At 41.3% G+C, this 27,215-nt stretch overlaps 1 protein-coding gene and 1 long non-coding RNA gene across 2 annotated transcripts; both read right to left on the bottom strand.

Moving 5' to 3' along the window:
- Nucleotides 1–68: 68 nt before the first annotated feature.
- On the bottom strand, nucleotides 69–937 carry LOC116719235 (uncharacterized). Its single transcript, XR_004339142.1, has 2 exons — nucleotides 557–937; nucleotides 69–402 (listed from the first exon to the last, which is right to left on the bottom strand). It is a non-coding gene; the product is annotated as an uncharacterized LOC116719235 (long non-coding RNA).
- Nucleotides 938–3,246: 2,309 nt separating this feature from the next.
- LOC116718651 (zinc finger and SCAN domain-containing protein 2-like) lies at nucleotides 3,247–27,167 on the bottom strand. Its single transcript, XM_032560821.1, has 7 exons — nucleotides 26,918–27,167; nucleotides 25,154–25,567; nucleotides 8,891–9,730; nucleotides 8,475–8,503; nucleotides 7,174–7,381; nucleotides 5,576–5,950; nucleotides 3,247–5,035 (listed from the first exon to the last, which is right to left on the bottom strand). The coding sequence occupies exons 1-7, from the start codon at nucleotides 27,096–27,098 to the stop codon at nucleotides 3,849–3,851; spliced, it is 3,234 nt and encodes a 1,077-aa protein (XP_032416712.1). The 5' UTR covers nucleotides 27,099–27,167; the 3' UTR covers nucleotides 3,247–3,848.
- Nucleotides 27,168–27,215: the final 48 nt, after the last annotated feature.

Raw genomic sequence — 27,215 nt, forward strand, 5'->3', positions numbered from 1 at the left:
AGTTCTTAAAGTCTAGCTAGGTTCGGCTACTGGAGGAGATGGCAATTTGTAAAGCACAGAGACAGTAAGATGGTGCAAATTGGTGAGTTGTATTTAGTATTTACAATATATATACACATTAGTCCATAGTGTAAAGGAAAAACAAGTTAAAGTTCCTTATACCAAGGACGTCCACCAGTCTTTGTTGATGATGGAAAAAAACCAAAATAATCCACTTCCTTCAATGGGGACTTGAGCTGATCCTCCAATTAGGTCGGAAGAATGTTCCCAGATGATAAGTCTTGTGTTTCGGTATCCTGCTTATTTTAGCTCGCCAGTCGGGTCGGTGAAACCAGACAATCCTTGCTATTGTCAAGATCCCTCCAGCCACTCCTTGCGCGAGGGATCTGCATCGCACCTGGCCTGTATAAACAGACCTAATTAATCAGTTACATGTGCAGAAGTTTCATAAGTAAATATAACTTATGCAACCAATATTGTTACGCAACAAATCAATATACAATCACAACAGGCTGGAAGACTAGTGCTAGCATACTAGCTCCCTACCAACACTCACCAGTTCCCTCTTGACTAACCGTGATTCTTGCAACGTTTGGTTGAGTAATCACCCGGCTGCAAGTTAACAGACATACACGATTGAAAAACAGACAATAGAGATCTGAAAACCTCGTCGGGAACAGACCAGAAGCCTACCTGCACATCAGAGTCCCGCAGCGTTTCCTGCCTAAGCTGCGATTTGCAGCCATATAAACTGTGCTGTCAATTTAGGACGCTGATGTGCAGCTGTCACATGACGTCAGAGCCACGCGAGAACACTATTGTTCTCGCCTGGTTGGTGTTAAATAAATTAAGGGGAAGAGGAAAAAATGTTTAAGTAAACCTTTAAAAAAATAAATCTAACAAAATGGAAAATAAAATAAATAAACTAAATCTAATATAGAAAATGATCCTGGTTACATCTCCTTTCTTTTTCAGGTTTCGTCCAAATTCAGAAGAAACTGAAGCACTAATTAAATAAATGCTGTAACTTATGAGGTTTTCCGAGGCATAAATAAGCTAAAAAACTGCGTAGAGCTAAAATTTTAACATTTGCTTATTAAGAATGAGGTCATTAAATGTAATAGCTTCTGCATAGATCAAAAGATTAAAATAGTTTATTTTAGATTTAATTGGGAAGTTTACTTTGTATTAGTGCAAAAAAATCTCCGTTTTCATAGCTGTATAGTTTAATTTTTGTTCACAAATACATCCCAACAAATAATAACCAACTACCCAATCCAGCTTCATTTCTAAAGAATATTGCAACAACTGCAGTGGACCAAAGCACTGTACAGAAAAATAAAAACAAAATACAAGAATTCATCAGAAAGATAAACCAGCTGTGCATTCATCCATGTCGGCCTGCTGAACTTGCCTCCTCACAAATAAAAACCCAACGTGGAGAAGCAGCGTTCAGTTTCTATGCACCACAAATCTGAAAGAAACTTCCAGAAAACTGCAAAACACTTGAGATTCTTCACATCCCCAGTCCTGCTGCTGCTGCAGACCCGTTGGTTTGGGTGGATTTGTCGTTTTCTCAGGTTTTCTTCATCTGATTCTGTCATTAATTCACACAAACAGCTGAAGGAAAAGCTGCCAGACTTTGAACAGCAGCATTTACTGATTCACCTATTTCTACTTTCACAGAAGTTTCCAGACATGTAGGCTGAAGTCCAGAGGTCAGAGTTCAAATAAACCCCATGAACTCACGTTTGGGTTCATCCGAGTTCCTGTTCCGTCGTTATGGTTACGTTCAGGATAACAGGAGGAGACGGAAAACAAACACCGATGATCTAAGCAGGGTGTCCAAACTTTCTGTCATTTGGGTAAAAAAAAAACTTAAATCAGGCAAATAAAAAAAAACTGATTTTTTTTTCGAAATAGATATTTATTGTAGTTCCAAAACCTGAATGTGGTTTTTATGATAGAATATTAGAGCCATCGTAGATAAAACATAAAATAATAAGAAAAGTTAATTTCCACCAAAAAACTCATAAATTGAGATTCGTCTCAGAAATTTTATAGAAAAAAAAAGTCAAAAAAGTTTCAAAAGTCCAAAATTTTCAACATTTGAAACTCAGGAATTTCCAAGTTTATTGTAGAAAATTTCTGAGATTACTTTCAACATTTCTGAGTTTTATTTTGGAAATTTATTACTCTGGGTTTTTTTTATATCTAAAATACGCCTTTGTAAATTTTGCCATATTAAAACAAAAGCATCTAGTTTTCAGTTTCTTTTCGGCTCCGTTGAACAAATTGATTTTCAGTAATAACAGGATCATTTTCTTTCAAAACATTTGCTATTTTTAGTGACGTTTAACAGATTAAATAAAAGCTGATTTTGGTAAATAATTTCAATAAAAGTCTTTGAATAAACATGGTTTTATCTTTTGTTAAAGGGTGGTTATAACAAGACAAACACTTTGTGTTGTACTTTACATTTTCCATTATAAGAAAATTACAAATTAAAATCTTCCATCTGCATCAACAGGCCAAATTTGTATCATTTTTGAATTGCAGTTGGGGGCCGCACAAGGGCCACATTTGGCCCCCAGGCCACACTTTGGACACCGCTGATCTACAGAGACAGGAAACTGTTTGGTCTCAGTTACAATCACTTCTTCCTCAGGATTACATCCGTCTCTCTGTCGCAGAGGAAGGCGGGGAAAGCCGAACTCCTGAACGAACGGCGAGACCGTGGAAACGAATCCAGGCTGGGATTCATTCAGTTCACACCAGGAAGTTAAAGCGATTCATCTCAGCTCACAGTGAATCGGATTTTCAGCAATAAAACAGTTTTCTTGGAGATGAACTGAGCTGCAGCTGTGGGGTTTCTCCCCACAGCCCAGGTGTATTATATTAACATCTACTCTTTAAAAACACCCCACTAAAACATATTTAGTTTTCTTTAGCTTATTATATCACTTTTAAGAAAATCTCTGTAAATGTGGAGCAGCAAACAGCTGAGATGAATGAATTACAGCGAAGATGCTACAGCTACCGGGATGATGATGATGATGATGATGATGATGATGATGATGATGATGATGATGATGATGATGATGATGATGATGATGATGATGATGATGATTGCCAAAAAAAGTCATTTTTTAAAACATTGTTCGGGTCAAACTAAAAAAAAGTTATTTTTAATTACGAGAAAAAATTCATAAAATTCTCGTATTATTACAACTTTAATTTGGTAAATTACAACATTATTCTCATATTATTATGGCTTTATTCTTGTAATACTACGACTTTGTTCTGGTAATTTTGTGAATTTATTCTCATAATTAAATGTTTGTTCTGTTCCTGACTCTCTGCTGCTGACGCTGGGCGCCTGTAACGCCCAGCAGTTCCAGCTGTTCGTCCTGTAACTGCTGGGCTGCGGGTTCAGACCTCGCTCTGTCTGTTTTGGGCCTGGTGGGCATCCTTACCCCTGTCAGTCTGTAACCATCAGTGGTGAATCACTGCATGTCCTTCGGAATCCTCAGACTTCAAAAAACATTGTAAAATTTGCAATATACAAATATTATTAATATTTTTCTGCGTATGGTGATGTTGGTGCTGGCGGTGAGGAGATCCAGCATTTATGTCGTCGGTTTTTCTTCTTTTGAACATGTTTTGCTCCGTTTGCAGCTCCACAGAAAATCAACAAATCATTTCAGTTTTTCTCCCAGAGATGATAAAGTTCAGTTATGAAAAGAGAAGATGAAGAACAAATGAAGAAAAACTAGAATAGGAACATTTAAAGGATGTGAGCGGACTAACCGACCAGCTCGCCTCCTGACATGATGCTTTCAGGGCTTTCAGGACTGCACAGCGCCGCCGTCTGTGTGGATCTTCATGTGCTTCAGCAGCGTGCATTTGTGACTGAAACATCTGCCGCAGAGCTGGCAGGAGTACGGCTTCTCGCCCGAATGGCTCCTCATGTGTTTGAGCAGCGTGCAGCTGTGGCTGTAGCTCTTGTCGCAGATGCCGCAGGGGTACGGTCGCTCGCCCGTGTGGGTGCGGATGTGCTGCATCAAGTTGCTGCTCTGGCTGAAGCTTTTGCCGCAGATCTCGCAGGAATACGGCTTCTCACCTGTGTGCGTCCTCATGTGCCGCAGCAGGTTGCTGTTGTCGCTGAAGCACTTCCCGCAGGTCTGGCAGGAGTAGGATCTCTCACCCGTGTGGGTCATGGTGTGCTTCCGGAGTGTGGACGGGTCGGAGAAGGTTCTGCCGCAGGTTTTACAGAAGTACGGCCGCTCGTCCGTGTGCGTTCGCATGTGGACCATGAGGTGGACGCTGTACCTGAAGGCTTTGTTGCAGGTTTTGCAGATGTAGGGCCTCTCGCCCGTGTGGATGGTCATGTGGCGTTTAAAGCCAGACTGGTCAGAGAACCTCTTTCCGCAGGTCTTGCAGAGATACGGCTTCTCGCCCGTGTGCGTCCTCATGTGGACGTTCAGATTGACCTTCTGGCTGAAACCTTTGCCGCAGATTTCGCAGGAAAATGGTTTCTCCCCAGTGTGCGTCCTCATGTGGATCAGCAGCTTGATGTTGTATTTGAAAGCTTTTCCACACACGTTGCAGGAAAATGGCTTCTCCACCACGTGGATTTTAAAATGTTCCTTTAATTCTGCGTCGCTGCCAAAGTTTTTCCCACAGAGCTGACATCCTGAGGGTCCGTCGCTGGTCCCCGCGTTGCTCGGACTCTCAGCGCTCAGGTTGTAACTGTAACTCATGAGTTTAGGACGTGGCATCGGGTCGGCGCTGCTTGCTGATCCAGACTCTCGCTCCCAGTTTCCCTCCTGGAAGCCGAGGAAAACGTTCTGCTCGCCGTTTCCTTCAGCTTCACTTCCGTCGCTTTCCTCATAAGCCGACGTCACGGTGAAGGAGTCGATCTCCTCCTTCAGCATCAGCTGCTCCTCTTTAATCTGTGGAGGTTCTGCTTCCTGCTGCTCCTTCGGGTCTGCAGGAGGCTCCGCCTCCAGGGAGACACAACGCTGTGGAGCATCTGCAGGGAGAAAAACAAAGAAACTGATTAAATGTCTGGCTCCTCTATTAACCCTTCATCGTTTTTACCAGCGCTGCTCTGAGCAGCAGCTCCTATAATGAGCTCAGCAGCTGTTTGCTAATTGCTGCTGCTAGTCTGAAGGAGCTGAGTGGGGGAGGAGCTGCTCCTCGAAGGGACTAGGTCCACCCAGGAGTTTGCAACTGACTGGTTGCCATGGAGATTAAAGGATTTCTCAAAGAATCAAAGCAACACTGCAGGAATGTTTTAACGAGGGAAAAACTTTCTAACGTGATAAAAAGATGAAAAACGTTGATTTTACGTGCTACCGGCCCTTTAAGCAGTCGTGCAGACATGAACAGAACGTTTGAGCTCCACCTGCAGTTCACCTGTAGAAAACCTGCAGGTTGGCTGTTCTTGGTGCAGGAAGTGGTGGAGATCCGGACCGTCTGATCTGCAGAACCTCACTGAGCTTTTTGAAGCCATCAGCTCCCCCTACTGGTCATTCTCCTCAGCTGCAGGGGAACCTTCTCAGATTCTCACCTGTTTCTGCGTTCTGCTGGAAGGTTGGTTCTGATTTCTGGGTTTGGTCTCGGTTCTCTGAGGTGGAGCCGCTCTCTCTGCTGCCGGTCGGGTTCCTGGTTCTGGTCTGCTCTCTTCCTTCCAGAGGAAACTTGTTCTGTTTCGGTTCTGGAGCCCTGCGGGGTCCGTCTGGGTGAGTCGCCTCCTGCTTCAGAACCAGCGGCTCCTCCAGGCTCCTCCGTTCAGCTCTGAGGAGGAAACTCTCTGCTCCCTCCTGTCCTTTAAGCTCCGGGGGTTCTGGCTGCTGCCGGGTCAGCGCCGACGCCCCCTGCTGGTGCAAAAGCTGCGGTGCGGCAGGAATCTCCGGCTTCTTGCACAGGTACTGTCGCAGCAGGTCTGATGGAAGAAAGGAAGCTTTAAAACATTAATAATTATCGTGGCAACGCTCCGTTTTGGTCCACAGCGTAACTGGGACCCAGATTATTCAACACCTTTTATTAAAATCCTTTGCTTTTTCTCAATAAATTAAATTTCATATAAGGTTGAATAACTTTAAACCTCAATACTGTATAGGTATGTAAACTTTTGACACAATGCAATAAAATAAGTTACAGTTAATAGTTGTTTTGCTTTTTTTTGGTAAATTTACACCTTTTGTTTAACTTTGATTTTATTTTGTAATATTTAGGTATAAAATTGTTACATTTTTATGAAGCAGATTTTTTATCACTATGAACTAATAAAAAGCTCCGTAAGGATCCATCTGAATCTGAGCCGATATCGATGAGCTGATTGATTCTCCAGAAATACGATCAGACCTGCTGGTGTTTACTGATCAGCTGAGACTTTCAGGACTATTGATCCGGATCAGGTTACAAAATCTGAGGAAAATCTGGATCATTGGAAGAAAAACGGAAAGAAAACCAGACTGGAGAGTTTCACATGCAGACACTTTCATACATCATCAAAAAAGATTTATTATTTTCAAATTAGACTAAATAAATAAATAAAAAAGTTAAATGAAGAAGTTAATCGTTGGTATTGATTTTACAAACAAGAAAATATTTCATCTTTTAACCGTGAGCTGCTCATGTCAAAGCGACTTTTTACTCAGAATTTTAGGACGTTTTCAGGTTAAACTGTCTCTATTCTGTTGATATTATGACTATATTCTTTAATAAAATTCTCATAGTCTGATACTCCATTGTACAACTCACAGAAAAATGACTGAAATAAAAGCCAACTTTTAAAAATATTTTTTGTCATCTATTTTATAGTTTTTAGAAAAGAAATCGAATAAAATCGGATCTGGTATGAAAAAATAATACATTTTATTTTTAAGTCCTATTTTATTTAAAGCTATAAGTCGGTTCTGATTGTCTCAGTACCGCCGGGATGTTCTGCCAGCAGCTGTCCGCTGGGTCACCTGGGCACCGAGTGGTGTTGTGGATCAGCTGGTGACCCCCTGATTCTGCGGTCAGAGTAAAGATGGAGGCCGGATTCAGGCCTGCTGTTCTGACGCAGAGGAACAACCTCCCCGTTAGACTAACAGACGGACCATGAAGCTCAGATCCGACCCTCTTGGACCGGGTCGGAACCAGCTCCGCGGACCTCCTGACCTGCTCTCTGGAAGCCGCTGTCCGGTCTCCAGGCGCCGTCCAGCAGCCTGCGCTGGCGGTCCAGCTCCTCCTCGTACTGGGCGACGGTTCTCTGGAAGACCGAGAAGATTTCCTCCGCGGCGGCAGCCAGCCGCTCGCTGATGAACTCTCTGAGATGCTGGACCGAAGACATGCCGGACATGTTCACAGCTAAACTCACCGCGGCTGTTTACATCCGCCTGGGTGTCACATGAGGGCGGGGCTGCCAACACCGCCCTCTGCCGGCGGGATGCAGGACGGACATCAGAATGTCATCAATAATCGAGAATATCACCGAAACATGCGGCGCAGATAAACAGCATATTAATTTTATGAACAATAATAATCACTGGGAAGGAAAGTCTACACAAGCAACAGTAAATTACATTATCACTAAAATGTACTCAAGTGATAATGTACTTTACTACACTGTACTTTTTACTTTTACTTGAGTAATTTCATTATAAAGTATCTCTACTCTTAATTGAATAAAATATCTGGATTCTCTACCCAGTTCATGAAAAATAAACATTTTTAACCAAACGTTCACCAGACACACACCTGCAGTTTAAAGTTTTATATTGAAAGAAACTGATTTTATTTTTAGTTACTAAGAATTATTGCAATTTTCTCTCTTAAAATACCAAAATTTCCACTTAACCTTATATTTTCATCCATCTCATTATGTCATTTTTCAATATTAAATGATTCGTTTGATCAGTTGTTCTTGAGTGGATTTTTTTACCAAATGCTTTTTTACTTTTACTTGAGTAAAAATATGTTGAAGTAGTTCTACTCTTAGTTGAATATACATTTTTGGGAATTCTGCTTCCACGTATTTTTACTCAATTAGAAAATATTCATCCAAGAAATTACTAAAAAAAGGATTTTATTAAAAATGCAACTCAAGTATTATGTAAGCGGCCATAACATCGATTTAATATCGTCACCTTCCTAAAATAATGGCATAAATCATTTTCTTTGCCAAAAAAAACAACTTTTGGCACAAAATGATTTATGCCTTTGTTTTAGGGAGGTGAGGATATTTAAAATGATGTCAGAGAAAAATATAAAATTAGGTGGAAATACTGGTATTTCAGAGTAAAATAAAAAAAACACAAATAAATATAAAATAACAAATTTTCAGACTTTATTCTCATAACACTGTAACTTTATTTTCATGTCATTCCTTTATTCAGGTAATGGTGCGATTATTTTCGTGGGATTCTAACTCCATTCTCCTCGTCGGTTTCCGTTTCCGCCAACCTGATTTACAGACGTACCGGAAACGTGAGAATACGAAGGTTCCAGCCTGACAAAAACAAAAGAGTGATTAACTGTGTTCAGATTTTTAATGCGTTAAAATCTTTGTAATTAACTAATCAACATGAACGCATTAAGCTCAATCCATAAAACTCTGGCAGATTCTTTTTCTCATAATTGAGTCGTTTAGCAAACAGAAATAATTTCAGTGATTCTGAAACAAGAGAAGAGATAAAAATGGTGGATTTGTTTTTTCTTATTGGCTGTATGTAAACTTCTGGTCTCAGCTGTAAAATCCAGCAGAACCAGAACGATTCGTCGGGTCGCTGCTTCAACAGAAACATGATAAAAACAAATCAAAGTTCTGGACCCGGACCGGACCTACTGACTGGGTCAGGCCTGCACCTGCGGCCGTCCCTCAGGTGGACGGAGCCTCAGGTGGGCGGAGCCTCTGCGGTGTGGACCCTGACGTGCCGCCACATGTGGCTGCTGCGGCTGAAGCGCTTTCCGCAGACGGCGCAGGAGTACGGCCTCTCTCCTGTGTGAACGTTGGTGTGCTTCCGGAGCGATGAGTGATCCGAGAAGCGTTTCTCGCAGAACTGGCAGGCGTACGGTTTCTCTCCCGTGTGCGTCCTCATGTGGACGGACAGGTTGACCTTGAAGCTAAACGCCCTCTGGCAGACGTCGCAGGAGAACGGTTTCTCGCCCGTATGAACGCGCAAGTGGACCCGCATCTCCGAGTTGCACCTGAAGGCTTTCCCGCAGACGTCGCAGGAAACGGGCCGCAGCCCCAGTCCACTGGGAACCAGGCCGGAACCGCTGCTCCTCTTCCTGACCCGTCTCCTCTTCGGCTCCAGCTCCTTCTTGATCCAACTTCCATCCTGACCTCTGACCCCGGCGGCTGCAGCGCCGAGCAGGCCGCTGTTTGGAGTCAGAGCGTCTGGGTCCTGACCTTCCTGCCGGCTGCTCCAGAACCCGGTCCGATCTCTGGCTGAGTCCGAGTCATCGCTCCAGCTTCCCGTCGGGCCTCGGGTCTCCGACTCGGACAAGCTCCGGTCCCTGCTGGGTTCTGGCTCGCTATCAGCAGACGTTACCATGGCGATATCAGCGTCCGGCTTCAGAACCGGCGGCTCTTCATCACGGACGAAGCAGAGAGCATCATCTTCCTCTTTGACCCGGGAAGGTTCTGGTTCCTCCCGGTCCGGACTGGACTTCCAGACCTGCTGGTCAGCAGGAACTTCCTCTTCCTCCTTCCTCAGGAACTGAACAGGAAGTTCTGCAGGGAGAAACAAAACAAAGACAGCTGAAAATGAAAATACTTTAATTTTATCTGGAAAAGCAAAACAATGGAAATAAAATAAAAACTCTTCCAAGTTATTTTGTCAGAGAGAAAAATTCTGTCCATGTTTGACCTGAACTTCATCTAAGTTGCAAAAACAAATCAAAACGTTTTGAATTTTTAGAAACTGAGTAAAATGTCTCACAGGCAACATTTAGAGCAGAGTTTTAATTATGCAGGTCCACTCAGAAGCAGAAAATGAGATGATTATGGTTTTATGTAGGAACGAGTTCATCATTGGGGGGCACGTCCCCCTCGCTCCCCCCAGTTCCTGCGCCTATGGCTTTATCTGTTCTATTTTAACTAGTTATACTGACTTTTAAGACTAGTTATACAAAACCTACTTTTCAGTTTGACTGATATTTTATGTATCATCACAAAGATAATGTTATTTTCATCTTTGTAGATACAAACTGCCTGTTCTGTTTGTCCATGTATCTAGTAAACTGGCTTTTGAGAGAAGTGGCAGACCATATGTTTTCTTCTTCAAACTATTCCTTCAGTCAAAACCTGTTTATGTCAACACGTTCATTTTATACTGTAAATGAATGAGGTTCAAATAAATAAACAAAAGATGACCAGTGGGCTGCAGCCCCCTCTGGTCCCTCCTTAAGGACACCATGAGGAAATAACCTAATTTGTTAATATTAAATCAAATATTCCGCTCAGTTACTTGTAACTTTATTAGCTTTTCTTTTTACTGAATACTTTTTCACTTTTCCTGCAGTATAAATAGAATTACTGTTACTTTCGTCCCATCTTTGCTGCTTCATCCAACTCTGGTTTTATCTCTCAGATTCATATGAACAAGCAGGACATGTCCGAACCCCGCCTGGTTCTGGTTCTGGCCTGGATCATCTTAAAACGGGTCTAAGCAACAGGTTCGTCCTCACCCGTCCGGTCCAGCCGAACCTCCGGTCTCCAGGCGCCGTCCAGCAGCCTGCGCTGGCGGTCCAGCTCCTCCTCGTACTGGGCGACGGTTCTCTGGAAGACCGAGAAGATTTCCTCCGCGGCGGCAGCCAGCCGCTCGCTGATGAACTCTCTGAGATGCTGGACCGAAGACATGCCGGACATGTTCACAGCTAACTAGCTGATAGCGCCTTGCGTTCGCTCTGGGTCAACTTCCGGTGCCCAGTCCTGCTGCAGCGCCTCTAGCGGAAACTCCAAGTCTTACAGCTCTTCTTCTTCTTCTTCTTCTTCTTCTTCTTCTTCTTCTTCTTCTTCTTTTGCTTTTTATTGGCGGCTGGCATCCAACTTAAGGTGCATTTACCGCCACCTACCAGACTGGAGTGTGGTCATCAGAGATCTCAGAGGGAATTAAATCCACCTCAATGATGTGTAGGATGTGCAAATTCGCATCCTAACACACTCATTAATACCTGAATTAATGCAGGAGCATGCACTGGCATACACATACATATTTGTTCATATCCTAAATACGACTCATTAACCCAGTGTTATTTAAGAACCTAAATAAGAGATTTCTAACATAACTTGATTTATTATCTAATAGACTAATCATAGACATTCCTATATTCTTTCTACTTAGTAACGACTTTAAAATCTGGCGTTCCTCTGAGTATTTATCACATTCTAACAAGACATGCTCCACTGTTTCCACCTGATTGCAATAATTACAAGCCCCATTCTCATGCTTCCCTATTTTAAAGAGCGAACTATTAAGTCCAGAATGTCCAATTCTAAGTCGAGACATAACTACTTCCTTTTTCCGCCTTCCACTCATATAATTACTATCTCCCACACTCTTTTGAATTGTATATAGTTGTCTCCCATTATCATGGTTATCCCATAGCTCCTGCCAAATCTTAATAATTTCTTTTTGAATAATAGATTTACCCTCATTTTTACTCAAAGGAATATTCAGATGAACAATATCTGATTTCAAGGCCTGCTTAGCTAGAATATCTACTTCCTCATTTCCTTCTATACCTACATGAGCAGGAATCCAGACAAATTGAACCAAGCATTTATTGTTATGAAGATGAACTAATAATTGATATATTCTTAATATCAAATCTAATCTGCTAGATTTACCAGATTTAATACTTAATAATGCTGCTTGACTATCTGATGCTATGATAAATGTACTTACTTCCCTAGTATCATTACCAAGCAACCATTCTAAGGCCAATATGATGGCTGATAATTCAACTGTAAAACAGCTAAATGGTCAGCTGTTCTCCTCTTAATCAAAACTTTATGGTGTGGGATATTCACTGCTGCCCCAGTTCTACCACTATTTGGATCTTTAGATCCATCTGTATATATAATTATGTTGTCTTTATATCTTTCAAAATATCTATTAACTACAACCCATTCTGGAGTCTTTCCCTTTTTTAGAATTTCATTTAATTGAAGATCAACTTCTGGAGTTAGAAATAACCATGGAGGAATTTCAGATTGAGGAACTGTAGCACTATACTGGAGCATAGTTAAACCAAGCTGTTTTGCCTTTATTTCCCCAATCCATCCAAAACTATTACAATTTAATTTATGATGTTCCCAACATTCCTTCAGCACCATCTTAGTTGGATGATCACACTTATGTCCTTGTAGGTTCACCCACTACATGTACATTAATTTCAACCTTCTTAATCTTAAAGGAAGCTCACCAGTTTCTACTTGTAAAGCAGCTAAAGACGATGTTCTAAAAGCTCCACAACAAATCCTCAATGCTTGTGTTTGCTCACTATCAAGTTTTCTCAAATGACTGTCAGCAGCTGCCATATATGCTATACCCCCATAATCCATAATAGATCTCATGAGCGCCTGATAAACTCCCAACAGTGCACTTCTTGAAGCTCCCCATTCCTGTCCTGAGAGACATCTTAACAAATTATTCACTTTTTTACATTTATTTTGAACTGATTCTATTTGATGTTTCCAAGTTAAGCTTTCATCAAAGATGACACCTAAAAACTTCACTGTTTTCACTTGTTCAAGTTTATGTTTATAAAGATTCAACTTAACTTCCTTATGTCTTCTATAGAAGCAAATTACTTGAGTCTTTGCGATTGACATCCTAAAACCCCATTTATTAGCCCAACCTTCCACTTTCAAAATGGCAGCCTGCATCTTTTTCTGTAAATAAACCAGATTATGTCCCCGAATCCATAGAGCACCATCATCTGCAAATAAAGATTTGCCTATACTACTATCTATCTCATCAAAAATGTCATTAATCATAATATTAAAGAGAATTGGGCTACACACACTACCTTGGGGGGTACCATTCTCAACAGCATATCTAGAAGAGAAATTCACCCCTACCCGAACTTCTATTTCTCTACCAAACAAAAAATCCAAAATCCAATTATAAATCTTACCTCCTATACCCAGTTTCCCTAATTTAATCAATAATCCTTCTTTCCATAACATATCATATGCCTTCTCAATGTCAAAGAACACAGCTATCACTAACTCTTTATTCGCTTGAGCTTTTCTTACTTCTGATTCTAGACACAGAACTGCATCCATCGTATTTCTCCCTTTACGAAAACCACTCTGGAATGGACTAAATTTATTTTTACTCTCAATAAAATAAGAAAGCCTATCAGTAACAATCTTCTCCATTATTTTCCCTAATTGAGATGTAAGAGCTATAGGTCTATAATTTGATGGGTCTGTTGCATTTTTACCAGGTTTTAAGATGGGAATTATAACTGACTGTTTCCATTCTGCCGGAATTCTCCCAGTCATCCAAATCAGATTAAACAATTTTAATATAACAGTAAGAGATGAATATTTAAAATGTTTGAGCATTACATAACACACTCCATCCTTCCCCGGAGTTGATTGCTTAGCATTATTAATAACTTTTTCTAACTCATACATAGAAAAAGGCATATCTAAATCCTGGTTTGAGACTTCTCTCCTAGTAGTAACTTCTGGATTTCCGTCCAATAATTCTAATTTATTACTTTTCATTTCTGCAGATAAATTTTCTGAACTATTCACCTTAATTAACGTTACTGCTAATAATTCAGCCTTTTCTTTATTACTAACCGCTATTTTCCCATTTAATTCTAAAACCGGTAAGGAAAAACTCTTTTTAACACCATTCATTTTCTTAATAACTCTCCATACCTCTGACAGTTTGGTCTCTCTTCCAATGGAATTACAGTATTGCCTCCAACAAGCCTTCTTAGCTTTTCTAACAGTCTTCCTAACTATAGCTTGTGCTTTCTTATATTGAATCAGTGCCTCAAAGGTATGACATCGTCTTACCAATTTAAAAGCTTTATTTCTTCCCCTTATAGCAATACTACATTGCTCATTCCACCATGGAGTAGACTTTTTATTTCCTCTTCCCTTTGATTTAGGAATTGACCTTTCAGCTGCATTAATAATGACAGACTTAATCTTTGAATAACATATCTCCACATCACAAAACAAATTCTCATCCAAATTATTAAATTGACTATCAACTAAATTTTTAAATAACTCCCAATTAGCATTACTTAACTTCCATCTTGGAATCTGTCCTTCCTCTTCTTTTATCACTTCAGAACCAACTGAAACTAGAATAGGAAAATGATCACTGCCCATTGGAGAATCAATCACCTCCCAAGAAGTAATTCCAGCTAATGAATTTGAAACCAATGTTAGGTCTAAAACACTCTTTAAATTCCTACAACAATCATATCTAGTAGTGCTGCCATCATTAAGGCAAACCAGAGAATGTAACTCAAGAAATTCTTCAACAGTCAATCCATTTACATCTGTATTAAGACTCCCCCATAAAATACTATGAGAATTGAAATCACCACACCATACAGTCTTACCTACGTTTTGATCATTAACTTCATTGAGATTCTGAATGGACAATTTCTTGTTTGCATTATAAAAATTTATCACCGACATTTGATCATTTTCTATCCAAATCTTAATAACTATTGATTCATAATTTTCCCCTATTGATTCCACTTTATATCTTAAACTATCTAATACAAAAGTTGCTACTCCCCCTCCTTGTCTTTCTTTTCTATCATTCCTAATTGATGTATACCCAGAAATTTTGAAATCCAGATGAGGCTTAAGCCAGGTTTCTTGAATGCAAATCAGGTGAGGTTTAACTGTCAAATCTGAAATATATTTCTTAAACTCTAGACCATTACTAATAAGACTTCTTGCATTCCACTGGAAAATAATTATCATAATGAAGAGGGGCCGCCACTGCATGATTGAGGTTGAGAAGATTGTGTCTCATTTAATTTTTTCTTTATTGATTCCCAATTAACATTTTTACAATCAAGATACTTTTGAGCTGCCTTCACTATTATTTGAATTTTTTCCGTTTTCCTTTGTGTTTGAGCAGTGCAGTTAACAACTTCTACCATGAACAATACAAAATCCTCCTTTGTCATGAGTAAAGTGTCACCTTTAATCTTAGAGCATTCTGAACAATTAGATCCTTCTTTTCCTCCTCCAGTCACTTTCTTTGGGTATAATATTGATTGAACAGGAACTTTTTTCGTTGCTTCCGCATAAGTAATGCCAGTAGTGACTCTGACTTTCTGAACTTCCTCAGCTCTTTTACTAGCTATGCATCCCCTAAATCCTGAACTATGCTCACCTCCACAATTACAACATTTCAGCGGAGCCCCTTCCTCACATTTCCCATACTCATGATCCCCAGCACATCTCCCACATTTCTGTTTCCCCCTACACACTGCCGCGATATGTCCAAATTTCTGGCATTTAAAGCACCGCAGCGGCGGAGGAATAAATGGTCGGACATCATAACTCATATATCCCACAAACACTTTACCTGGTAAACTGTTCTCTTCAAATTTCAACATGATAGAAAAACTATCACTCCTCTCTCCATTTTTATTTCTTTTCAATCGTTTGGCTTCCACCACTTTCCCTCCTGAAACATTAGACTTGATCTCATCAGCTGGTACATCAGGTGGAATCCCCGAAATGACTCCGCGTACATACTTCTTGTCATCCAAAAGTCTTCCTCTCACATTCTCACCAAGGATTCTTTTTATATTCAGCGCCCTTTCTTTTTGTTTTATATCATTACAGATAATCAATAACGATCCATCTCTTAATATTTTAACAAATTTCACCTTTCCAACCAGTGAATTGATTTCTATTGTCAGCTTAATTGGATTCCACTTACCAAAGGACACACCCTCTTTGACAAACTTCAGAACTATTTTAAATTCTGACATCGTAACAGTTTCTCCTTCAGCCTCGGAAACAGATGATTCTACATGTTGTCTTGTTTTTTTCCGTTTATGCTTAGCTTTTTGAATATGCCAAGGTCCTTCATTATCCACATCATCAGCACCCTCTTCCATTTCCGCAAAATCACTACCTGATACATTTCCCTCTGACATCCTTCCAACCATTCACAGTCTCAGTCTTACAGCTCAGTCAGAGTAATTATTTTTCTCTCTGTCAGACTAAATATCCAAAACTATTGATGTCAATTTTTCACTGTGTAATTTTACAATGGTGCTGCAAGTCTGGACGTCATTCACTGAAGACGTTTGCTGATATTATTGAGTTCTAGTCTTACATTAAATGCAGGAAAGACGGTTGCTATTTTTTCCCAAATAGATGGAAAATAACTAATTCAAAAATTCATATAAATATGAAGATAGTAAAATTAGGATGAATTTGTCTTTGCAGGTGTGACTTTGGATCCAAATTTAAAATTTAAAATTATGTTAAGTAGCTTAGAAAGTCTTTAAAATTTAGATTATTACAGGGGCTCATGTGTGGATCTATTACCATTGAAGCTTCAGTTTTATGCATCTAAACTCTTTTTTTGCGCTTTTTATATTGTGTGACTCAAACTGGTCACACAAAACAATATATTCAAGTGCCTTAAAAATTCCCAATTTCCAATCTATGTTAAATTATATTTACCATCAACCTGGCCAGGAAACACAGAAGCAACATTGTTTATGAATATTTAACATTGTTTATGAATATTTAACATTGTTTATTAATATTTAATCAGGAGTACCAACATGCAGACAGCAAGCTTCATGTCACAGATTGTTTAGCTTGGAAACTAAATATTTAACTCAGATTGAAATGAATTAAACTAACTAGTTTGAAACCTCAAACTGTTTAGTTAGCAAACTAAATATTTAGCTCAGAGGTAAATATTTATTTAGCTAACTATTCATTTAGTTTGAAGCCAAATATTTACTTTGAAGCTGATATTTATAAATGAACCAGATGGTGAAAATTGCTATTAATTTTTAACTGTGTAACTTTAGAACCGGCGACAACCATTCAGAATTTTGTTCCAACGTTTTTAAATTTCAGAGAAAAGGGAATCCCATTTAGATGCGCAGTTTTTATTTTATTTATTTGCATCGGTTCCACCGAGGGTCATACAATTATAAAAAAATCAGATTAATGAAAAGCGGCGGTCAGGAATAGGATCAGTTGGCGGAAAACAGGCAACAAACTTCAGCAGATTCCAAAGTTAAGTTTGATTTTTTTTTATTATTTTATTTTCATCAGATTTTCATCGGGTCTCTTCAGAACCAGCAGTTCAGGAAAAGCTTTACATAAACACATCCGACCCAACAGCCTGAAATAGAAGCGGACAACACCAGCCATAAAGTTTATAACAAATAATTTATAAATAAAGATATACAAGCTGCTACTTTCTATACATAACACACAAACTGATACAGGTTAGATAACCTACTAAACAAACCGAGTCTGAGCAGAAAATTCCCTCCAGGTGACGTCATTTCCTTCAGGAAGTTGTCCTCAGAGATTAGTGGTCTTCAAAATAAAAGAACAAAAACAGGGCGTGCCGTGGTGGCGGAGGGGTTAGCGCGACCACATTCAGAGGCAACGTGGCCTCGACGCGGCTGTCGCGGGTTCGACTCCCGACGACATTTACCGCATGTCTTCCCCCTTTCCTGTCAGCCGACACGCTAAAAAAACAAACTTCCTGTCCGAAGTCAGTGTGTGCTTCACCTCCCATCAGATGGACAGTGGATGTTTATGGAAACGACTAATCAGGTGGTCAGGATTTGTAAACATTTTTATATCATTTTTTTCTAGTTCAGTATACTGAAATTTTATTTATATTTTATGTTGAGCATAATGTCTGTTTCCTGTGGGTGATGGTGTGGCCGTCCAATAATTTCCCAATTTCCCTGGGATCAATAAAGTTCATTTTATCTTCTGATTGTTCAGTGAAGATCTGTCTGTAAATAGAGTAGAAAGTTCCCACGATTCCTGAAGGCAACACGATGAGACGCTGTGACCGAGGCATAAAAAAAACAAAACAAGTTAAACTTAAAAAAATTAAATATCCAAAACCTAAACTAAAATACTTTAACTTTATTAACATTTGAAAAACAAACAAAAGAAAAAAGCTAAAAATAAAAATGTGCAAATTAAGTAAATTAAATATTTAAATGTAAAAAATGCTTTTTATTTTTGGAATTTTGTAAAACTGAACTTCAGCTTCATCTCAGAGATCAAACTTTTTTTAGCAGTAAATCGAAATGCTTTCAGAAACGGGACAACAGGGGCGTGCCGTGGTGGCGTAGCGGTTAGCGCGACCCGTATTTGGAGGACCTTGAGTCCTCGACGCGGCCGTCGCGGGTTCGACGCCCGGACCCGACGACATTTGCTGCATGTCTTCCCCCCTCTCCTTCCCCATTCCTGTCAGCCTACTTTCGTAAAAGGGACACTAGAGCCCACAAAAACCCCCTGGAGGGGTAAAAAAAAAAGAAACGGGACAACAGCGAGTTTCAGTTTTCCATGCAAAACCATTTTTACTTCTTTTCCCTTAAAAACGTCAAGATTTTTGATGGCCTTGAAAGTCTTTTCTTTGTTTCCTGTTGCGTTGTCAGAAATGATCGGCTCACACTAAACAACCAAAATTATTGAATTATTGAAACAACCAGAGTTGTGGCTCTAAAGCAGGGGTCTCAAACTCCAGGCCTCCAGTCGCTGTCCTGCAGGTTTTAGATGAGCCACAGGTACAAAACACTGGAATGAAATATCTTCATTACCTCCTCCTTGTGTAGATCAGGTCTCCAGAACCTTAATGGCCTAATTATTCTGCTCAGATGGGGCAGCAGAGGCTCATCTAAACGTTGCAGGACAGCGGGCCTCCAGGACTGGAGTTTGAGACCCCTGCTCTAAAGCTTTCTGATTGGCTGTGGCAGAATGAACGTCTTGAGTCGGACCGTGCAGCGCTAGCTCTGAGCGGCCGGAGCGCCGCCGTCCTCCAGGACTATCTCCACCTCCGGACTGCGACCCTTCCTGTGAGTCTTCATGTGTCGCGACAGGTGAGTGCTGCTTTTGAAGCGTTTGCTGCAGGCCTGGCAGGAGTAGGGCCGCTCGCCGGTGTGCGTCCGCATGTGGCGCACCAGGTTGCTACCGTGGCTGAAGCGCTTGCTGCACATAGTGCAGGAGTACAGCTTTTCCCGGGTGTGGGTGGTCATGTGGACGCTCAGGTGGCTGCTGCTGTTAAAACACTTCCCACAGGTAGCGCAGGAGTACGGGCGCTCCCCGGTGTGGCTGCGGGTGTGGCGCAGCAGCGTGGTGCTGTGGCTGAAGCAGCGGCCGCATGTCGTGCATTGGTACGACTTCTCTCCAGTGTGGATCCTCATGTGGGAAATCAGGCTGCTGTTGTGGCTGAAGCATTTCCCGCAGGTCTTGCACACAAACGGCTTCTCTCCAGTGTGGATCTTCATGTGAGCCGACAAGCTGCTGCTGTACCGTAGGATTTTCCCACAAATATGGCAGGAAAAAGGTTTTTCTCCGGTGTGGGTGAGCATGTGGTTTCTGAGCGCCGATGCTTCGGCGAACCTCCTCCCGCAGGTGCTGCAGGGGTGCGGCTTCTCCCCTGTGTGGGTTCTCTTGTGGGAACTCAAATGGCTGTTCTGACTGAAGCTTTTCCCACAGGTTTCACATGAATATGGCTTCTCCCCAGTGTGAGTTCTCATGTGGACCGACAGGTACTTGCTCTCCCGGAAAGCTTTCCTGCAGATCTTACAGGAATACGGTTTCTCTCCCGTGTGGATTCTGTAATGTTTCCGCATTTTGAAGTTGCTGCTGAAGGTTTTCCCACAGACAGAACATTTTGTCGATTTATTACCAGAGTCAGAATTACAGACACTATCAAATGGAGGGAGATCGTCTGCTGCGTTACTTTGACTCGTCAGATTCTGGCTGGATCCCGAGTCCTTGTCCAAGTTTCCTTCCTGATCCTGCCTCTCAGCTGCATGGGAGGCGTTCTGGTTTGGTTCTGACTCACTGTGGTCAGTTTCCTCATAATCAGACGTCACTAGGAAGCTATCCACCTCCTGCTTCACCACCAGTTCATCTTCATCACGAACGCAGACGTCTTCCTGCTCCTCTTTAATCTCAGGAGCTTCCGGTTGCTCCTGGTCCAGACTGGAGTTCCCCGCCTGGCCAACAGGAATATTCGCCTCGTTCCGGATAAAATGCTTTGGAAAGTCTGGAGGAGAAACAAAACGTTCAGTTCAAGGATAATTCTGCTGCTATGCACATAGTTTTACGCTATTAAGGTTTGCAACTGACAGATGCAATGTAGTTGCAGAAAAGTATATAATGCTGAAAATGTACATATAGCGCCCCCTTCAATCCTTTGGCACATATGCAAACTTAGAGAACATGTGTTATCACACCTAAGAGGCCGAAAACCTCAATGTTTAAAGGATGAAGAACAGACGACAGCTTATCTAATGGCAACAGACGCAGTAAGGAGCTCTCGGTCATCGTTTGTGAGCATAAAGTTCTTCAGGTAAGAAGCTGTTTTTGCACCAGGTTTTTAGATTTCTGTCCTCCGTTATTAAAACAGTCTCTTGACCTCCAGAGATGCTTTAATCATAAATTAGCGTCTCCAAAATGATCTTCCTCCATGGTTAGCCATGCTAACTGGCTTGTTTTTTCCCAGTGTTTGAGTCAAAGGAGTGACAGTGATGGACTGCAGATGCAGATTGACTATATCAGGAATTTGACTTTCATCCACTTCAATTTATTAGAATAGTTTATTTCTTTAACACCAATTCACAACATGCTGTTTCAAAACACTTTACAGAAAAAATATTCTAATTGGTCAGTTCCAGCTGATCCTGGTTATCAAACCGGGCAATAAGTTCACTTTATTTTTTATATTTTTTAAATGAGTTGTAAAAGTTTCTAAGGAAGCAGAGCGGAGCATCAAGTCATTGACTTCACTTCTCCTGAACCAGCAGGGGGCGACAGTGGACAAAAGCCTGAAGTGCGTCATTGACTTTGCAGCAATCCCTCGTACAGAGTATGAACGTCGTTTGCAAAGTTACACAGTTAAACATGATCAGCAAAAAATTCAGTTATCTGGCCTGTTGTGAGACTAAAAAAAGGTTCATTTTGTTCATTCGTTTAAAATGTCAGCTTTGTATTTTACTTTTTTTAATATACTTCATTTAGAACTAAATATTTAGCTAGCAAGCTAGCAAAAGTATGAAAAGCTGCTAAATATAGCAAGTCATCAAGTTGGCAACAGTTCTTTCTCTTGTCCTGACCACAACAACATTTATTGCAATCCACCCAATTATTGCCACCCAGGAGGGCAACAGCCCTGTATGACGACTCCGGGTCTGTCTCCGCTACAGACACAATAAAGACATGATTATCTTAAAAATTATAAAACAAGTTTATTTCAAGCATTACAGCATAAAACAAAGGATGATTTTCAGGCAACTAGAATGGCTACCCAACGATTGAAGTAGCAGAAAACTTGTGCCAAAAGCAGTCTGCATATCCACAATAGTCATACTGGCCTTTGGGAAACTTTCAAAAGTGCCTCATCAGGCCCTAAACAACAAAAGTGCCAAAACTTCTGCAACAAGCAGTGTGGCCTTCCTGAACTAGCCTACAGGCCCATGTGAAACGCTGCAAAGCAGTTGCGTTCACTCTGCAAGCAAAGGAACACTTTGCATTTAATGCACTGCACCCTGGATTTCCCGGAGCAGCCCCGGCTTCTGCAGCGCATCGAATTCTTCAAGTCCATCACCTCTGGGAGATGAGCAGCAGAACAAGTTCGAACAGAGACGTGTGGGACAGGGATGACCCGCGTTCTTTTCCTGGACTGTGGAGGATGTGATTTCTGTCCCTCGGCATATGAAACGTGAGCCTCGAGGATGTCGTGCTTGGTGAGGAATACCTGAGCCACCACCATGCAAAACTCCAGAAACTTCATGTTAGCCTTTGATGGGTTCTTGTGTTCCTGGATGTCTTGGCGGTACAGCAGCCAACTGTTAAGAAGAGCCAAATCGGTGAAGTCCATCAGCATGCGGATCGTCCACTTCTTAGTGCGGACGCTCATTCTGTAGCGGCTCCTCATCCTGTCCGACAGGTCAACTCCGCCCATATTGGTATTGTACTCTCGTACAACGCTTGGCCGGATAACAGTCACATATTTTCTGTCCTCCTTTGACCATTGCTGGCAGGTGTCTTTAGGCTCTTCTGCATGAGCAGCAGAGAGAAGGACAACTGGCTTATCGTCATACCACTTGACAACACAAAGCTCCCCGTCTGTCCTTGTAACGGTTGCTGAAGCACCTCCTCCTTGCTGTTTAAGGGTTCGGTCACTCGGCAGCTTCCTCATTGCTTTGGGGACCCGGTTCTTCATCACTGTGCCAGTCAGGTACACTTGCTTTCTCAGCATGTGATCCACAGCTGGCACACTCATGAAGAATCGATCACAATACAGTTTAGTACCAGAAGGCAAAGTTTCAGACAAACGTTTGATCACCAAAGTTCCTAATCCCAAACCTGCTGAGTCCTCAACTTGTGAGCTCAGCATCTCTGCACCTTGGTAGACTTCAAAGTCCAGGACAATTCCATCTCCAGATGCCAGAACAAAGTTCTTTATGCCAACTGGATTGTCCTTTAGAGGCACATACTGTCGGAATGGGCAGGCTCCAGTGAACGGAATCATCCGCTCTGTTATTGAGACACACTCTGGTCGAGCCTGAAGGCGGCAGCCTTCAAGTATGCGGTTCAGGAAAGGTCTAACCTTCCACAACTTGTCGATATGTCTCTCATCTCCTGGAACGTTATCATCAACAACAACTTTGAGATTGCTGCTCAGTTTGAAGAACCGATCATGTGACATTACATCACTGATGGCAGGGATTCCCAAAGCATTTGACCAGACCATCCGTGTTTCTGGATAATGAACACAAGACATCAAAATAGCTGCCCCAAAAAAGTGATAGATCTCATCAACAGAAGTATTGAGAGATCTTCCTGTCTTGGCCAGTGATGTGGCGTTTGTGCAGTCGGAGAGAAGTCTCATCAGATCAGCGTCTATGTACTGCTCCACGTATTCCTGTGGCTGCCAATCAGCTCGCACGTCTTTCAGGTCGTCATCTTCACCCTGAAACTGCATTAGGTTTGGGGTGAAAGGAGCAAACTTCCAGCGATCTCCATGTCCAGCAGGTTCTCTCCTGCGTTTGGGTTCTTGCTCCCCACGCTCTTCCTCACGTCTGCGTTTGCTTGCCTGTGGATGTCGTAGTTCACTCCTGTTCTCGCCGTCACCATCTTCACGGCCATAGTGATCATCTTCTTCTGCATCAGGCAGTGAATCATCATCTGAATCCTCTTCTGGAAAATTATCATCTTCGGAATCATCAGACAGTTGTTCGACAGGTAAGAGGTCAATATCAAAAACATTTTCATCAACAACTGGATCGTTGTCTTCTCCATCTGATAAATCTTCAACCTCAGAGTCGTCTACCATGGCCATTAGCAGTTGTTCTGTTTTTGACAATGCAAGTTTCTCTGAAATGATAAGATCAACCCCAAATTCAAATCAAAATCTATACCACAGAAAAGTGGCTAATAAATGATGTAGCTTGTTAGATGATTAGTTGGTTAGACAAACATACCACCTGCAAGAACTATTTATGATTGTGAGCAGTTTTAAATATTTCCAGACCTATCAAACCAAAATGTGTGAGCAAATGCCACTTACAATAAATGTTTACAAGTGGTGAGCATCCTTAGGCTAATCCACTAATAGCAAAGCTAATTTTCAGTTTAGTGCTTTAGCATTTTTGCTAAATTTGAAAACATTTAGCTACATAAATGTTTTCATTTAAAGCACAGATGGTGTGTAATGACAGAGTTGACCCTGTTAAGGATGATATTCAATGATGTAATGTGTTATTGACATATGGTGGGTATCAACATGACTGAATGTAGCGCTTCAGCATTAGCTTTCAGTGAATACTGTGTTGATATAGTTCTTTAGAATGAACAAATCAAATGTTTGAGGTTAGTGCTTTAGCGTTAGCGCTTTAGTGTTAGTGCTTTAGCGTTAGCGCTTTAGTGTTAGTGCTTTAGAGTTAGCAGGACTAATGTTTTAGTTAGCGGTGACCACCACTGTTCATATTTGTAAACTCTTGTAAGTATTTACATGTTTATGGCATAATAAATAATGAAATATAGTATTGATGTCCTCAAATGAAAAAATAAATTGTACTTTGCTCCTAATGCAAAATATTGTTGAATCTGAAGCCTTATGAAGCAAAAGCTGTAACCACACCAGGTTCAAACATCAAACTAGTATGTTTGTGCCCATTATTTTGATGAGTTGCTATAGAAGCTTTTTATTCTTGTTTTCACTTACATGAGTGCAAACTGTCATGAAACCACTAGAGTAGTGACTATTTATGAGGCCAGTGGGTCAAAGCTACACACAAAGTATCAAGGTGCAGAAAGGCAGAAATGCAATGTCCTCATGAAACTGGCATCCTTAATAATGTAATATAATGAATGATGGAAACTAGCTACAGGGCGAAGCGAACACAGAACAGAACCGCTGGTCCCTTTAAATCTGGATTGAAAACATTTTCAGTTCCAGCAGCTTTGGATCAAAGAATCTGACTGATGAACTGTTTGCTTCATTTATTTATCTAATAGCTTTATGCTCTTCAATGTTTTTGTCATTTTAATATTTTTCATTTGATGTACAAATGTCTCCAAATTAGGCCAGAAATCCTCCCCAGATGCATCAAAATGGAAAAAACACTGAACTACCTTCATTTGACCAGCAGGTGGCGATAACTCCGAGATAAACATCAAAAATGAAAAGTTCCAGTTTTGAATCCAACAAGAAATTTAGGAATTTGAAAATGATCCCAGCTTTCCTCAACATTTTCCGGCTTTTATTCAACTAAAAATTCTGCATCAAAGCGCAGGCAGTTGGTTGATGTGTTCAGTATCGTGGGAAATCTCAGTTTTGACACATTTCATGAATTTAAAGCTTCATATTTTGCAGTATTTGATCAGTAATTAGAGATAATCGATTCAGGTTCTCACCTGTGTGGATTCTGTAGCGAGTCGTGCTTCCTGAGTTCTCCGAGGTTTTTCCGTCTCTTCTGTCTCTCTTACTCTCCAACAGGGGACAGTTGTCCATCAGCGTCCTGTCCTGGCTGTCCTTCAGCTCCGTGTCTTTGTCCGGCCCGGATTCGTCGGTCCAGCCTCCGTCCCGATTCGGTCTCTCCTGTTGGATCCGGTCTGATTCCGGTTCGCTAAGGTTTCCGTCCTGGAGCGACGGCGCCATCATCAGGACGTCGGCCTCCTGCTTCAGGACCACCTGTCCGTCCCCCGGAGCGCTCCACACATCCTCCTGCTCCTCTTTGATCTGTGGATGGTCCAAACTGGAGTCCTGCTGGTTCTGGAGCTGCAGCTCAGCAGGAATCTGCTTCGTCCTGACAGAACACCGAGGGAAATCTGGAAAAGACAAGAAAACATTCAGTCTGAGGAAAGAGAAGCTGGCTCCACCCGTCCTCCACCCGGTCATCATTCAGGTGGAGACTAAGGACCACAAATGGTCCAAAGTGCAGCTGCAGCTATCATTTATCTTATTATTCTATCAATTATTTTGATGATTAATCAGATAAAGAAAATTGGCACATTCTGCAGATTTTTCATTTATCTACTTTAGTCTTTTTAATACATTTGAAATACATTAAAATATGCAAATAATGAAATTTTTAAATAAGAAAATTTTCTGGACTAAGAGTCAACAGCAGCAATAATTTAGCTCGATTATTTGTAGCAAATGATGCATCTGCTGAGGTGGAGTTTCAGCTTCCAGCCTGAACTTACAGACAGAGATATTATGGGATGTTTAGATCCTTTAAATTCCATTGAACCATTTTTAATCCTGCTGCTGAATGAAATCTGTTCAGACCTGCAAAAATAACTTGGCTTGTGGAAAAATAAAACTTATCAAGCGCTATATTAAATAAAAATGTGTTTATCTCATTATGAAAATTCAAAATCAGAGTTTTCACTTTTAATTTGATGTTTTGATGCAAAGAAAGACAAGTGAGTGATTTCCACATTTTGGAAAATGAAGAGAAACTGATAACCTCAGAAAACAAGCCTGGAAAAAAAAAGTATGGCATCGTAATGTCAGTCGGTCTTAGAAATATATAAATAACAGGGCTGGGTCTCTAATGCATTCATTTTACTTAATTACGTGAATTTGAATGCGTTAAAAATGTTCAATATTTCATTATTTTTTTTTATATCAAAACGTCCCAAACCGGAACCTTTGTATTTGCGTGTTCCTGATACGTCTGTAAATCTGGTGCACATCTACTAACATCGCAGCTGCTCTTCTTGCCTCACTGACGGTTCCGTTCTGCTTGTAAGAACAATCTGATTGGACGATGGAAAAGACGAGTAGTTCATGTGTGTTCAGGTTGTGCAATAACCTGAAAACACATGCTACTTTAGCTTTTTAGGGCTAAAGTAGCATTTAAATGCTACTTTAGCTTTTTAGGGCTAAAGTAGCATTTAAATGCTAAACAAGTAGCAGCTAACGCTAATGTCAGCATCTACAGTCCACATTTCTAGTAAGTTATCATTTCTAGAAAAACACTTTGCTCTAATCTGATGGTTTAATAACCTGAATAACATATTAAAACTGTATATATATTTGTGTTGTCTTTTTTTAAGCTCCGATGTTTATGTATTCAGTAGTTTGGCTGCCTGTCACCCATCCAGTCCACGGTGGGTGGTTCTGTGTTGGTGTGTCGGATAAAGCGGTGAAGCGGAACCGGACCTCCTGACCTGCTCTCTGGAAGCCGCTGTCCGGTCTCCAGGCGCCGTCCAGCAGCCTGCGCTGGCGGTCCAGCTCCTCCTCGTACTGGGCGACGGTTCTCTGGAAGACCGAGAAGATTTCCTCCGCGGCGGCAGCCAGCCGCTCGCTGATGAACTCTCTGAGATGCTGGACCGAAGACATGCCGGACATGTTCACAGCTAAACTCACCGCAGCGCAACAAAAGGACGGCTCACTTCCGGTTTCACAGGGTGTGTCTCGTTACCGCCCCCTGCCGGCGCCACAGGCTTACTGCAGTCCACAGCTGTA

This window comes from Xiphophorus hellerii, chromosome 4 (assembly GCF_003331165.1).
Source record: "Xiphophorus hellerii strain 12219 chromosome 4, Xiphophorus_hellerii-4.1, whole genome shotgun sequence".
In the NCBI taxonomy this organism is placed as follows: Eukaryota; Metazoa; Chordata; class Actinopteri; order Cyprinodontiformes; family Poeciliidae; genus Xiphophorus; species Xiphophorus hellerii.

Coding starts and splice junctions, on each gene's coding strand:
- LOC116718651 (XM_032560821.1), bottom strand. CDS start 27,098: ATGTCCGGCATGTCTTCGGTCCAGCATCTCAGAGAGTTCATCAGCGAG. Junction 9,731..25,153: donor TCGCTACAGAATCCACACAG/GTGAGAACCTGA, acceptor TTCTCCCTGCAG/AACTTCCTGTTCAGTTCCTG. Junction 5,951..7,173: donor CAGCGGCTTCCAGAGAGCAG/GTCAGGAGGTCC, acceptor TTCTTCCATCAG/ACCTGCTGCGACAGTACCTG.